This window comes from Delphinapterus leucas, chromosome 15 (genome assembly GCF_059928025.1).
Source record: "Delphinapterus leucas isolate spDelLeu-1000000601 "Yukka" chromosome 15, BTC_Dleu_Yukka2, whole genome shotgun sequence".
Taxonomy (NCBI): Eukaryota; Metazoa; Chordata; class Mammalia; order Artiodactyla; family Monodontidae; genus Delphinapterus; species Delphinapterus leucas.
Window position 1 is genome coordinate 39,120,354 of NC_143143.1, and position 15,690 is coordinate 39,136,043.

At 50.4% G+C, this 15,690-nt stretch overlaps 1 protein-coding gene across 1 annotated transcript; it reads left to right on the plus strand.

Annotated features, from left to right (window-relative positions):
• Nucleotides 1-1,970: 1,970 nt before the first annotated feature.
• BANF2 (BANF family member 2) lies at nt 1,971-13,633 on the plus strand. The gene is made up of 3 exons (XM_030763546.1): nt 1,971-2,096; nt 10,156-10,266; nt 13,580-13,633. The coding sequence occupies exons 1-3, from the start codon at nt 1,971-1,973 to the stop codon at nt 13,631-13,633; spliced, it is 291 nt and encodes a 96-aa protein (XP_030619406.1).
• Nucleotides 13,634-15,690: the final 2,057 nt, after the last annotated feature.

Below are 15,690 nucleotides of genomic sequence, written 5' to 3' on the forward strand. Positions count from 1 at the left end.
CATTAAGGCCCTAGGAGACTCACATCCAGGGGGAAGGTGGCCCATTGGCGGGGTGAGAGGGGTGAAAATACAGCTTTGCTAAGAGACGGCGTTTCTGCCTGTGGCTTGAGCAAGTCCTGCTGGGTTGGAAAAGCTGACTTTTCGGGCTGAATTTAGAACACAGGCGACCAGTCAGGTGACTTAACAAGAGAAAGGATTAGGGCCCCGGAAGAACATTGCCCCAGTTCCCAGGTGTCTCCCGAGCCTCTTGTCTGAAGGATGTCACGCTTGATAAAGGGGACAATTGCCTTACTGTGAAGATGCAGCTGGGATGCAGTGGGCAAGGAGCAGACCTGGGGCACCTCCCCACCTCGGAGATGCAGTTAGATGTCCCCAGTCCGAGGAGCAGGGCAGCAGGCAGGGCACAGATCAAGGATACAGACCTGTGAAGATCTCCACTCAACCACCAGCCCATGGACTTGAACGGAAGAAACCCAGTAAATTCTGAAGGGGGCTGAGATGCCAAGGAAACTGGCCAAGTAGTGGCCTGAGATTGCCCATCCCTCAGGGAGATCCCTGAGCTCGTGCCCACAAGAAGTGGGGTGCTACAACAGTGAATCTTCTTGGGAGGCATCAACACCAAGCCCCTCAGGTGTTAACAAGGCAGTGGATGGGGACCCACCCAAACCCAGAACTGGGGGCCAGCATCTTGTCTGCTGGAGGAGCTGGCTTTACCACAAGGGCAAGGAATCCCCAATATTTCCTCAATACCGTATGTGCTATCGACCAATGGCAACTGAGTGTGTTTCCCACCTTCTCCTTCTCCAAATGGAGAATTTCCCTTCTGGAAATTCTTACTGCAGATATCCTGGTTTTTCCCATCGTTGCTGGCTATGTTGATGATGACGAACTGCAGACTTTAGTTCATAGGTTACCATCCCTTGAGTAGCAACTTCCAGACATGATGGGGAGTATGACGCCTCTCACAGAAAATATGAACCCGAGTCTGAATCCAGTAACTGGATGAATCATAGAGCTCCGCCCTTTGGGGGAGGGGTGAGTCTCTTTCAGCCACCTGTGGGTATTTCTGATGGTTACATAAGGGAAGGAGATTGTACCAATGTTAGTTCATCAAAGGGGTGGACCATAGTGGGACGTTATGGTTACTGCCTTCACACCCACCTACCCTTCTCTGGATAATCATCCTGATTTTGTGCAGGTAACTGTACTTGGACTCACAGCTTGTACAGCTTAGAGAAAGCTGACTCCACTCCCAGATCCAGGACTGGACATACGGCTGGATGAGGCTCTGCTTGGAACTCCTCAGAAACAGTTTCTCTCTCTTTAGAAACTTCTTCTTTTGGGGTTGAGATTTGCGGGGGTGCGGCATGAGTGCTGGAGCAGCCATTTCATCACCATGAGGGGAACCAGCCCCCACCGAAACCAACACAGGGAAGAAAAGTTGAAAGAATTAGAGGAAAGGATCTGCAACCCTGATGGTACCAGACCCACCCTCAATCTTGGGCTCCTGACTTATATCATGTCTTCTTTAATATTTGAGCCAGTTAGAGTTTTCTGTTCTTGCAACCAAACAACCAGCTATTACAGAATGAGATAAAAGCTAAAATAAAAATATGAAAAAAACACTGGAGAAGGTAGATTCACTGGCTAAGAGAAGCAGGCTGTTTCTTTAAGCATTTAGGGTGGGAAGGTTGGCAAGGAACCCATCAGAGCACTTAGCATCAATCCCACCCTTTTCATGGGGATTTTTTGGGCTCATCTGAGACCATCACTAACGTCCCCACCTAACCCGTGCAGGTGGGGATGCGTATGTAAAGGTTTCAGAGCAGGGCGTTGCACCTGGCATCTAAAAGTCCCCAATAAACGTTGGGCGGTGGCAGGATACTCACCGTCTGTTGGCCCCAGCCCCCCGCCCTGGGAAGGCCGAGGGAGTTCCCTAACCATCTCCCTCCCCATGGCTGTTGCAGAACATGGACCACATGTCTCCCAGGCTGAGAACCTTCCTTTCTGAACCCATTGGAGAAAAGGATGTTGCCTGGGTAGATGGGGTCAGCCGTGAGCTTGCAATCAATCTGTGCACCAAAGGTTTCAACAAGGTAATTCCTCCTTTCTTGTTTCTCCAACTTCTCTTTCAACCTGTATTCCCCTAATCCTGCCAGATGGCAGCCAGTGCCACGTGTCCCTGCCAGTGGCTGTCGGAGAGCAAAGCTGCCACTTGGCCGGGTGCCACATGCTTGGCTGGAGGCTACTGACCCCGCATGCTTGGGCAGCCGCCAGGGTCCACAGATAATGGGCAAATCGAATCACTGTGGCTCAGAGCAGCTGGGCTGTGCATGACTCACTTGGTGTTCAAACACCCAGGGGTCGACAGAAGTGAGCTGGCCGCCCGAGTCTGGGGCCGAGCTGTCAGGATGGATGATTTGGGTGCACTCCCCACCCCCATGAAAAGACATGAGGGTCTCTTGTCCTATCAGGCCATGGCAGGTGGAGTCATAGCAGCCTGGTGTCTACACCAGAGTACGAGGAAGTGAGTTATTCTAAGATGTCACTAGCAGTCCGAGAACAGCCTCAATGATGGCCAATGGAATCGGAACGATCTCTTCTAGGCAACTGTTTCTATGGTGCTATTATATAAGGCTGCATGAAGCTTAGGAGAGGATGGGAGATATTCCCAAAGAGAACCCAGAGAAAGTGAGCGGGTGGGAATTCACAGGAGCATTGCACACTCGGTCGAGAGAGGCACCTCCGGCAGAGGTACTGCAGCTCGTTCCCTTCGGCTTTAAAGTCAGCCCTCACCGCTGGGCGGGAAGAGGCTGCAGAGACGCCCAGGGAGGCGGGGAACCGCTGAGTGCGCAGCTGACGGTGAGATTGGTTTGCATCGGCCCAGCGCACGGCTGTGTCCAGGGGGCAGCTGGACGACTGGGCCTGTGGTTTTCTGATTGACACGCTGCCCTGCACCACTTGTTAAACATTCTGAATATCACCCGAATCTACCACAATCTAATACCCAATAGGTGGGATTGTCAGGAAGACAGATTGAGGTAGATTTGCTTCTTTCCTCCCAGCTAAAGCAGAGAGGACCATTCCCAAGCAGAGAGTAGAACAGGCAAGTCTGATTAGGGAAGACATTTTAAATTAAAAATTATTTTTTAGAAGAAATGATCGTCCCTTTTACTTTTCTATTGTGGTGTAACATATCCACACTGATGTGATGGGTTCAACTCAGTGCGTTTTTACATAGATATACATGCATAGACCCACCACCCGGATCCGGTGATCAGGATCCTCGAGAATTCCAGAAGCTTCCCCTGTGTCTCTTGCCAGTCAACTCCACCCCCCCACTCCCAGAAGTCACCGCCATTCTGGCTTCTACCACCATTGGTTTAATGTCTCCATAGTTGTGAGGTTTTGTTGTTGTTCAGCCATACTCATCATTCAAAAAATATTTTAATCTACATACAGTAAATTTCACCTTTTTTTAGTACACAGTTCTGCAAGTTTTGACAAATGCATGTAGTCACGTAGCCACTACCACAATCAAGGCCTAGAACAACACCATCGTGCCAAAATGTTCCCCTTGCCCGTCACATTTCCCACCTTCAGCCCCTGGCAACTACTGATTTGTTTTCTGTCCCTATAGTTTTGCTTTTTCCAACTTGTTTCAAGTGACTCTAGGTAGGATGAGAGGCATATTAAAGATAAAGGAATGAATGAATAATGGGAAATTTTCAGGCAACCGAGAACTTGCTACACAAGAGTCAGGGCTATAGGGAAGGAGGAACTGGCCAGGTCCCTGGAGATCTGCTCCTCTGTGTTTCCCACCTCCTGGCTAGCTGTGACCAGCCCTCTCCTTTTAGGCTCTACTCATTCCAAGGGCCACTAATTCCAGGCACTGATGCCAGGGGTTCACCTTCTTCCTCTGCTTTGAGCCCCTCACCCACCTGCGAATGAGATGAGAGGTCGCTGTCTTCACTTGACAAACGAGGAGACAGAGGCTCTGGAAAGTGAGTGCCTTGATCAAGGTCCTGAGTGAGGACAAGAACAGCCATGGATTATATGGTCACAAACCACCCGAGAATATCAGGGCCAGGAGGCCACCCTGGCGCGAGGGGGGGGGGGGGGGGGGCGGTTTACACTGAGATTTGGTGATGAGCTCCTGAATCGAGTGCTGGAGCCTGGCTGGGCCTATACGAGGATCCAGGAGGAGACCCCAGTGTCGCACAAGATGAGCAGGCGCTTCTGGGGGGGGCGGGGCCGTGGGCGGGGCCAGCAGTAAGAGGCAGGCAGATCCCGGCAGGGCGGCCGGCTCAGATGTAGCAAAAAATACGCAGGTTCCTGTTGTGCTTTCCATAGGCTTTATTTTTTAGAGCAGTTTTAGGTTTACAGCAAAACTGAGAAGAAAGTGCTGAGAGGTCCCCTATACCCCTGCCCCCGTACACAGCCTCCACATTATCAGCATCCCCACCGGAGTGGTAGGTTTCTTACGGGAGAACCTACACTGACACCTTATATCCCCGAGGCCCAAAGTTGACATTAGGGCTCACGCTTGGTGTAGCGCATCCTGTGGGTTTGGACAAACGAGTGATGACAGGTATCCACCATGGTGGTGTCCTACAGATCACTTCTCTGCCCCACAATCCTCTGAGCTCCTGGGTTTTCACACCCTGCCTGCAGGAGGCCTGGGCATGGCGGGCCCCTCTTCAGGCTGGGGGTCCCTGGGGTTTCTTGGCTGTGAGCAGAGATCCCCTCAGGCTCCACCCCTGCTCATAGTGGCTTCCTTGGCCTGTCCCATGGATGCTGGGCCTTTCCGAGGACCTGCTGGGATGCAGATGTGTGAGGCTGCCCTCAGCCCTGCCTGCCTGGGCCCCTCACACCGCTCCCGAGACACCAGATGCTGGAACCAGGAGATGGGACACCAGCCCCACCCTGGGAGCCCAGGGTGCATCTGGGTGTGTCGATCATCCCTCCAGGGCTGTAGCGCTGGATAGGGCCAGGCATGGAGACACCTTCTCAAGCTCCCACCAGCCTCTAAATCAAGTAATTTCTCCTCGATGCCTGCCCCACACAAGTCAAACTTTCATTTCTTCTTCTACAGAGGCATGAAGTGCTCGGCGGGGTTGCCCCTATATCTCTCTGCACTTTCCCAGAGCTTTGTCTGTGGCTTGAACAGTTCTCTGGCTCAGTTGCAGTCCTGACTTTCAAAACTATGGATTCACCCAAGTCTCAAAAGTCAAGAATGTGGCTGCGTTTTCTCTGGGTTTTTTCGTGCCTGCCCTTCCCTGGGGCTGACAGCTTCGGCCTGATGATCTACATCTTGGCCGTCCAGCACGGCGGCCGTGGGCCACTTGTACCTGTTGAGTACCGTCTGAATTGAGTTGTGCTATAAACATAAAATACACATGGCCGCGTTAAAGACTCAGTGCCAAACAAACAAACAAAAAATGGAAAGCATCTCATCAATAATTTTTTAATTGATTACATGTTGGAATGATAATCATTTAGAAATATGGGAAAAAATAAAAATTATTAGAATTCATTTCACCTGTTCTTTCCCCCTTTTGCCGTGGCTTCTAGAAAATTAAAAATTACACGTGTGCTGGCCCACATTAGATTTCTACTGGACAGCATTGGTCTAGATTTAAGGGCGAAAGGGCTGCAAAGGTGAAAGGAATGACCAGAAGAGGGAAAATACATCGTGCTCAAGGTGTCCGCGCCGGGTCTAGCTCCGCCTTATATTATTCTGTCCCCCCACCCTCACCCCCATGCTCCACCAGACTGTTCATGAACCACAAGCACATGGGGACCACCCTCCCGCGGACCCAAGGCCCCTCTTAAAATGAACTTTTGTCTCCTTCATGGGCCCACTCATGGCCCACCCCCTCCGGAAGCAAGCCCTCCTTCCACCCACCCACCCTGGCCGGACATGCCGCTGTTTCTAAACGCTGAGTACCCAGTGGACCCCTTGCTGTCACATCCAAACTATTGATTGTTTTTTCCACGCGTTCTGTTAGAGGCACAGCTCCCTTTGGTGTCCTCCCGTATCTTCTCTGAAGAAAGGATTGTTCTGGGTTTCTTGTACTCCTCCTCTCCCTAGGAAAACCCAATGGAGGGGGGTGAATTTCCAGGCGCTCAGTAGATTCAGAGTCATGGGCAGTGCCCTATGGGGTGACTCCAACAGCGTGGAAGTAAGTTTCACATCCCACAGAATCTGGTTTGCCTCAGTACCCTTTGAACACCCTACGAAGTCATAACCATGAGCCTAAATCCTCCTTCTGAAACACACTTGGAAGATGAGGGAGCAGCAAATGTCCTGGATGCCCACCTGCTCCCCGAGCCTCTCTCACCTAACAGAACCAGCACCTGATGTTTGCTCCATGTCAGGCACTGATCCGAGTGCATTACATACACTTATTTCATTTAATTACCAAAAGATCCCATAAAGTATACTATTTCGTCTCTATTTCACCGATGAGAAAACAGGCACAAAGCAGCCAAGTGCCTCACTCAAGGTTAGAGAGACAAGATCTGAATCTGGCAGACAGGCTCTGGGGTGGGCAGTAGGGCAAGGGACCCCCCCACACACACCCATCCCTGCCTGATGCCCGGACCCTACAAGGATTCAGTCACAGAAGCTTGGGGTTACCCTATGCAGGGTTGCCAGGTAAAATACAGCACGCTCAAATTAAATCTGAGTTTCAGTTAAACAATGTCTTAGTGTAAGTGTGTCCTAGGGAGACAGGCAGGGGGAAGAAAGCACAGTGGGTTGAACATTCATGCTTCAGACAAGGAGTTTTACACTGGAAACACTGACAGAGGCTGGATTTGCGAGGTTGTCTTTGGCACTCAGTGGCCCTGAAGACTGAAGAGTCAGCGTCCAGTTAGAGAAAAAGAAAGCTGTTCATCACGCAACAAAGCCTGGTGGTGCTGTAAAGTCCATTCGCCACGGGCGCTGAGGGGCTGCGAACTGGCAGTGGGGGAGCTTGACAGTGAGGGGCTGAGACTACGTGTCTCTGTTTGAAAGGTCAGGTGTCATAGTGGAGATGGAAATTTTGGGGGGGGTCCGCTCCACGGGGGATCTTGGTTCCCTGACCAGGGATCGAACCTGCGCAGCCTGCAGTGGAAGCACGAAGTCATAACCACTGGACCGCCAGGGAAGTCCCTGAAATTTTTAATGAGCGTGGACCAGGACCTAATCTGCGGGCCCAGTGCAAGATGAAGATGGGCGGCCCCTTGTTGAAATTCATCAGGAATTTCAAGATGGTGGCAGCACACCAGCAAACCAAGTGGGGCTCTGAGCTCAGGGCCTGTGTGACGGCATAGGTCACTCACCAGGAACCCCGGACTCAAATATCGCTACTGTTTCGCAAGGAGCAGGCAAGGCACACTGGAGACTGGTCCAGACCTGCTCACGATTGGGATGTGGCGTTGACGGAAGTCTTCCCTCGAGCTGCCATCCTGCCACACAGGCAAAGGCTGCCTCGGGAAGGAATGAGCATCCCTGGCCTGGGTGGCGGGAGGTGGGGACGTCTGTCAGGGTATCTGCATCACTCTCCCTGCAGGCAGGTTTTTCTGAGCTTCGGTCCAAGGAGGCAGAGGGTGGCTCCTCTTCCCCCAGGTTAGGGGCTCGCTCTCTAGAGCCCGCAGAGAAACCCAGAGGGCTTCCTTCCATCAGGGCCATGATGGGAGCCTACGACTCCTGCTTCCCTGGGGAGCAGGGAGAAGCAGGCCGACTTCCCAAGAGAAAGGGCAGAAGGGAGCATCAAGTTGCCACTTGGGTCTGGAGGCCAAAAGATGAGGCCCTCTTGCCTGTGGCTTTCCTGGAAAGTTTGCCTCTGGTCCTGCGAGCCACGAGGTCCCTGGCATCCTGGCTGCTGGGCGTGGAGGGACATGGAAGCTCTGGTTACCAGAACAGCTGACATCAGGCCTCAGGAGGGCAGAGGTGCCAGGCCAGGCCACAGATGGGTGGGGTGTACTGGAATGGGGCCGAGGACAGGAGTCTTACCTTCAGGGTTCTCCATGACCCATCTGGAGAATGGATGGGGCGCATGTCAGGATCCAAAGCAGGAAAACGTATCAGGGGTCTGAGCCTGCCCTTGGTGCTCAAAAGCATCACTTGCTACTATTATCATCAATGTTCTCTCTCCTGGGACAAAGCTCTGCACCTCCCATACCTACTGCTGCAACGGGCTCAATCAACATTCAGTAAATGTTCATTTTTAAAATGTTGAATTAAAAAACATCTCAGGGACTTCCCTGGTGGCGCAGTGGTTAAGAATCTGCCTGCCAATGCAGGGGAGATGGGTTCGAGCCCTGGTCCGGGATGATCCCACATGTCGCGGAGCAAATGCGCCCATATGCCACAACTACTGAGCCCGCACTCTAGAGCCCGCGAGCCACAACTACTGAGCCCACATTCCACAACTACTGAAGCTTGCGCGCCTACAGCCCATGCTCCACAACAAGATAAGCCACTGCAATGAGAAGCCCGTGCGATGCAACGAAGAGTAGCCCCAACTCGCTATAACTAGAGGAAGCCCGCGTGCAGCAACGAAGACCCAGCGCAGCCAAAAATAAGCAAATAAATAAATTAATTAATTAAAAAAAAAAACTCAGTAAAATCACCCCTGAAAAGACGAGGATGCTGACAAAGTAAAATGAGCTCATTCTAATCAATTACACCGCTTTTTCAAAAAGATGATTAAAGTAGCAATTTAAAATGACCATGAAATCCTAGCTTTTGTCTCTTTTCAACAACTGGATCTGGACTAAAAATTTTTTTAAAAACCCAAACTCCAATGCTTGGGTATATTTTATGACTGGAATTCAGCTTTTATTTAATTTGTCTTTTAAGAAATGCGTTCATTTTGGTTAAGATGAAGTTTGCTTGGTTTTATGTAAGTGAAATACATAGACGCCAGTGGGTTTTCCTGGAGGGGGCCCAGGACTCAAGGCCTGGACACTGGTTCCCATTCATTCCAGACCGGAGAGCCGGGCACTGAACGTGCCCCATTCATGTCCCGGCCAGTCTGTGGCCTTGGATGTCTCTTTCTCCCTGTGGCCCTTGCCCCTCATGACTATCAGTGATGAAACAGCACGAGAGAAATGAAAAGCTGTGGGACCAGGACTCAGAAAACCAGAGAACACCATACAACTTTGACTTGCGGGCACTTAATCTTTACATGTGTTTTTCATCCACAGAGACCCTTCAGAAGGGGAAAAGGGGCAAGGTTCAGTGTGCTTGATACCTTGTCTGCTCCTCCCACAGGGCTGAAGTCTTCCAGGACAAAAAAGGAATTTGCATTTCTCCACCGGTCTCACACTGAATTCACTTAATCCAATTTGCAGGGTGGGGTGGGGCAGATGAAGGGCCTTCAGAAGATGCAGAAACTGAACCCCAGGCTCTGCAGGTTCTCACTTCAGGTTAGGTGAGTTGCCTGGAGTCACAAGGCGGGTTTGCAAAAACAAACTGATACTAAGGTGCCCTTCACCTGCCAGTCCCAGGTGCAGTGGTTCTCAGTTGTGGGAGATTCTGTCCCCTGGGGGACACCTGGCTATGTCTGGAGATGGTCACGATTGTCACAATTCAAGGTAGGGGGTGTACTGCTGGCATCTAGTGGGTACAGGCCAGGGATGCTGCTAAACTTCCAACAATGCACCTGAACACAGAATTATCCCAAATGCAACAGTGTCAAGGGTTAGAAACCCTGTGCTTGAACCATTGAGAAAGTGGCAGGGTGGGGGGCACCTCTAATTCCTGTGTGCGTTTCAAAGAAACAAATATTAGATCCGAGGCCTGAAGGGAGCATCAGAGGTACACGAGGCTGTCGCTACTCCAAATATTGTTCCGGGACCAGCATTAGAAATGCAGAGTTTCAGGCCTCACCCCAGACTTACTGAGTCAGATCCTGCCTTTTTAACAAGATCTCAAGGACATGTTCAGGTTCCTTCCAGGCTACACGGCCCCCAAAGCCACCTGTAGAGATGGACATTTAACTTGACCTCACATCTCACCCAGGCCAGTGTCCGAATCTGCTTCGCCAGGGTCAGGGTTTCAGGGACAGCCCTTCTCCCTTGAATCTGACCCGTGCCCCCTCCTTTGATTTTCCAGGGGAAGAGAAGCACAGCTGAGTACGTTTCCCGTGTTCCTCCGCGCAGGCCTACATCCTGCTGGGACAGTTCCTTCTGATGTACAAGAACGAAGCCGAGTTTCAGAAGTGGCTCATTTGCTGCTGTGGTGCCACTGAGTATGAGGTGCTCCTGCTTCCTGTAGACCTTCCCCCCGCACTACCGCTAGGAAATGATACCTCTGCACTGACTCTGGGCTCCAAGTCGTTATTTTTCTGTTCCACTTTATTGACACACATTTGTTATAAAAAGTAGTTCAAGAATGTAAAGAAGGACAAACACAAGAAAAATGACCCCCAGGTTCTACCACCCAGAAACGACCATCATTCACCTTATTAACCAATATCATGCCAACTGTCTCTTTAGCATAAATTTATCTAAAGGAATGGATAATTTTATTTAAAAATGGGAATTAAATTTTAAGTCAGCATAGCAGTTATCTATTGCATAACAAATGAACCCAAAACGTAGCTTCTTCACGCATACAATCATTTTGTCTCGCTCAGTTTCTGAGGGACAGGAACTGAGAGATGCTTAGCTGGGTGGGTCTGTCTCAGGGTCCCCTGTGAGGTTACAAACTATGGGCCGGGGAGCAGGTTGGTGGGGGCTAGGGGACCCACTTCCAAGAAGGCTCCTCACATGACTGGTGGCCCAAGGCCACAGCTGGTCTCCGAGTGGGCCTCCCTCGGGCTGTAATGACCTGACATCTAGCTGCCCCCTGAGCAGGTGACCCAGGAGGGAATAAGAGAGCAGGAAGCTGCAGTCTTTCATGACCTAGACTCTGATTCACACAACATCACTTCTGCCTTGTTCTAGTTTTAGAACTAAGTGCCTACATCCTCAAGGGAGAATTAAACTTTCTTGAAATAGCAAATAGTATGCAAACATTCTTAAGAGCATCACAGACAGATTTTTGAGGTATAATTTACATATGGTAAAACTTGCCCTTTTTAGGTGCATAGTTCTATGAACTTTGACAAATGCATTGTCCTGTAACCGCCACCATCATGGAGATAAACAGCATTTTGTCACCCCAGCAAGTACCCTGGAGCCCCCCTGTAGTCATCCCTCACTCCTCCCCAGCCCTTGGCAACCAAGGGTCTGTTTTCTGTCCTTAGACTTTGGACTTTTCCAGAAAACTGTATAAATGGAATCACACAACATGTCGCTCTCTGAGGTACATTGTCTTCTTTTACTTGGTATAATTCAGTTGGGATGAATCCATGATACAGGCTTCTTAAACTTAAGAAACATAGCAGGTGTTGTTGGTGTCCAGCCCATATCCTGGTGGCATTCACTGTTCTAGGAGAGTCCGTTACTTCACTCAAAAGCACCTGAATCCCCTCAGCCTGAGGGGTTCTCTGGCTGCAGGAGTGGGGTCAGCCCACGCACAGGGCAGGGAAGAAGTGCCTGGGAGTTAACACACAGGTGAGCGTTTAATCATGGGTGGAAGTTGATGGCCAAATGCCCCAGGTCCTCTCCCTGTGGGTGGGACAGCTCTGAGGCAGTTTTCCCCACTCTCCACTGGAGCTAAGCTGAGCTCCCCATAAAGAGTGGCCCCTGCTCTGTAACACCCAGCCTTGCTTCCTTCCTCTCTCTGCCTTGATTTCCCACTCCCCTACCAGAGCTTCCTGGGACCACCCTCTATACACAATGAAATACTCAAATTTTAGAGTCTGCTTCCAGAAGAACCTAACCTAAGACAACAGTGTTAAGATTTAATTTTAACAGAAGAAAAAAGTGGAACTGAACTGAAAGAATTGCTGAACTTCACTGAATTTTTTTCTTTATCACTAGATAGAGTAATTTCTAAATCAATTTCTTCTGAGTTTAAAGAATAATGTGGAGAAAACAGTAAGAGAGAAGTTAGTATCATTAGGTTTATTTTAAACTTTGTTTTTCAATATTTGATGGTGTAAACTCCTACCAAAGAAAGAAATAAAAGTAAAAAGAAATTAACACTTTTACTTCTTCCCTCTCATTTTTTAGTTGGTTTTATTGTTACTTTTAATTTGTGAAGGTTTAGATAGCGTATGTGTTCTTCCCATAAGCATACCCCCTGCAGTTATTTAGTTTTAGTTGTATATTTAAGAGCTTATTAATCTTTGTATCATTATTTTAAAAATCATAGCTTTGTCATTCCTGAATTCTTTATTTTGATACATCTCTTTGTTCGTCGAGTTGGATCACTGGATCAGTCAGAATAGGCCACAGAATGCTGCTATAACAAACAAACCCCCAAATCTCAGTGATTTAGCCAAACAAGGTTGATTTCTCTCTCATGGTACATGTCCAGTATATGTCATCAGGAGAGCTCAGGAGCTGAAACGTCTGTGAGGAAGAGGGGTTGACACTGACTCTTGGCCCAATATCTGTAGTTTGGGGGCATCCATGACTCAATACATGATTTCAATGAGTATTTATGGAGTGTCTAAGGTTCTGAGCATGGTTAGACACTGTGGGAAAAGCAAGGGAAATAAATATGAGTTTCTGTGGTTTCAAGGAGCTTACAGCCCAGAAGTGATGGGAGAGGGGAGGGCAGAACAGCTCAGAGGTGGTGGGGGAGGTGCAGGTGGGGGTAGGGGTTGTGGCCAGGGGGCAAACAGCCAGTAAAGGAGTCTCTGTGTCAGGTGCGGGTCACGCTTCATCACTGTGGGCAGCTGACCTCAACCCTGCTGGGGACTCAGGAGTCAGTGTAGACACGTGTTAATTCACCCCACCCTGGGGTGTCTCTCACACCTTCTCTGTCGTTTGTTGAGGACTACTCTCCCGGGGAGTTAATCACTCAGCTCCCAAGCCAGCCGCGTGGTGAAAATGAACCCCACTGAGAAGGTGTTCAGGCCCCGAAGGGCAGGCATGGTCAGCCAGGTGTCGGCCAGCCGCGTGCACCCAGGCAGTGATGGCAGGGCACACGGCAGGGCAGGACACTGACAGCTCTGCCACAGGCGGGGTCTGGAGTAGCCCTGGCTTTGAGAACAGAATCCACCCCTCACCACTAGTTCTAAGACCTTTGGAAAGTCAACCTCTCAGCCCAGCTTCCCAGCTGTAAAATGGTGATAATAACAGTATCTACTCAAGCGTCCAGAAGACTAAAATTCCTGCACCTGGTAAGAGCTTCATGTGTGGTAGCTCTAAAAACCTAAGTTTTAAAATGTGCAGCACTGACTGGGTATCGTTATTGAAAGAAAGGGGAGGTGGGTATGGATGAGTGTGGCCAGGGAAGGCTGCTAGGAGGAGGTGTTAAAAGGGGAGGTCAGGGTTGAGTGAGCTGAGGATGGAGAAGAGGGAGGGGAGGAAGCAGGGGGACCGGGAGGTGGGGAGAGAAGGAGCTACGAGGGGAAAGACAAGCCCAACTGGCCCAGAGAGAGTGAGCTGAGGACCCTGTAGGAGAGGTAAGGGGTGGGGCTGTGGGCTGCCGAGTGCGAGGCTCCCCCTCCCCTACCGTCTCCCCCAGACGGAGGCTGAATGTGAGCAGCTAGCTGGCCCCATTTCAAAGCCTCTGTCTTGAGGAAGGCTAGTGCTCTCAGCAGTGGGACACGTCTGGGCCGATAACCCAGGATAGTGGGCCCTGCTCGCACCCCTAAGAAAGACGCTGAATCATGTGAAAAATACCCACAACCCTCCTCTCCTCCTGGTACCCACACCCTTCACAAAGGCTCTGCAGCTCCGCCTGTCAAGAGTCCATCTCCCTTCCTGCTGCAACTGGACTGCCCCTGTGACTTGCTTTGGCCAAAGGCACATGGCAGAGGTGACACCGTGACAGGTGTGAACCCCCTGTGACCACCACGCAAACGAGCCTGGGTTCGCTCACTGGAGGACAAGAGACACGTGGCCACTGCCTTTGCCCACGGCCAGCCAACCTCCAGACGTGCAGGTGAGGCCTTCCTGGACCAGCCCGCCCATCAGCTGACCTCAGACCCATGCGTGAGTCCAGCTGAGGTCAGAAGCGCTTGGCCCAGATGAGAAAAACCCAACTAACCCACAGACGCGTACAAATACAACTCACTGTTTTAAGCCCTGTGTTTTGGCAGGCAGCTGTAGCTAACTGATAAATTCCCACGTGAGGCCTGGGAGTGTGGAGAATCTCCAGGTATAAACTGAGAATCTCCTACTTTACCTATATTTTAGAAAGCCTCCTGATGGCATCCTGGTGGGCGGTGGTAAGGAGAGGGGTCACACACAGAAGCCAAGCGACTGTGATGGGGGTGGAGAAGGAGAACAAAATATTTTTTTAAAAGTGTGTCTTGGGGCGGGAGGAGGTGGGACAAAGCTGTGACAATCTCAGGGCGAGACCGGAGTGTCCATTGTGTGACCAGCTGTGGGTGGTCTGGGGTGACTGATTCCTGGAAAGGTCTGAAAGGAAGCTGGAGACAAACCTTTAAGCAAGTGTTTCTGGAAATATATATAAATTTTAACCGATAGCTGCTCTAAATCTTTACAAGCAGGGATACAAGGGGTTGATTCAGCACACACTACACCAGCACTTCACTCGCATTCCCCAAATCCTCCCGGGGTGAGAAGGCGGCATTTTCCCTGTCTTACAGGTGGGGACTCTGAACAGCAAAGAAGTTAAGCCGGTCACACTGACTGACCGGTGGTTTCAATCTGGATCTGTCTGAAGCGGTGCCTGCTGCCTGCAGAGCCGTCTCGGGGGTGGGAGAGGGAGTGTATCTGGTGATTTCAAAGTGCTCTCAGGGACTCAAAGGTGGCATCTACCAGGTACAGACAGGCATTGGAACAAGTGAGGGAGACCTGTTCGAACGGCCATGCAAAGATGACCGTGAGATAGTGGAGGAAACGGGTCACTGAGAAAGAATCATTCAACAGATGTTTGCTGGGCACCTACTCTGTGCCAGGTGGTTCTTGGTACAGGAGAAAACACAGCAGATGAGACTATCTTCCCTCAGAAGCTGGCATTCTAACGGGAGAAGGCGGGAAGCAAAGGTGAATAAGTAAAATACGTATTAATCTGAGTGGTATGAAATTGACATGGTAGGGGTCAAAAGTGGTTGAACATGGACAATTTTACGTGGTTCAGCCTTACAAATTAGTTTCAGGATGAGTGAAGAAAAGAAAGCAAGGGGGACTTCCCTGGCGGTCCAGTGGTTAAGACTTTGCCTTCCAATGCAGGGGGTGCGGGTTCGATCCCTGGTCAGGGAGCTAAGGTCCCACATGCCTCGTGGCCAATAAAACCAAAACATAAAATAAAAGCAATATTGCAACAAATTAAATAAAGACTTTAGAAATGGTCCACATCAGAAAAATCTTAAAAATAAAAAACAGAAAGAAAAGAAAAAAGAGGAAAGGGGTCAAGACTGTTAGGGAGATGGGAGATTTTAAACAGGGCAGCCAGGCCAGGTAAAGGCCTGGAAGGGATGAGCTGAGAGCTGTGGGAAGCCTGGGAGGAGATACTCCAGGCGGAAGGAAGAGCCAGTGCAAAGGCCCTGAGGTGGGGTGCGCCTGCTGACTTCAGGGAGAGGAGCGAGCCAGGTCGGGGGCAGCAGAAAATGAGGTCAGATCGTGTGGGCCTTGTGGGTCATCAACAGGACTTTGGCTTTAACTAGG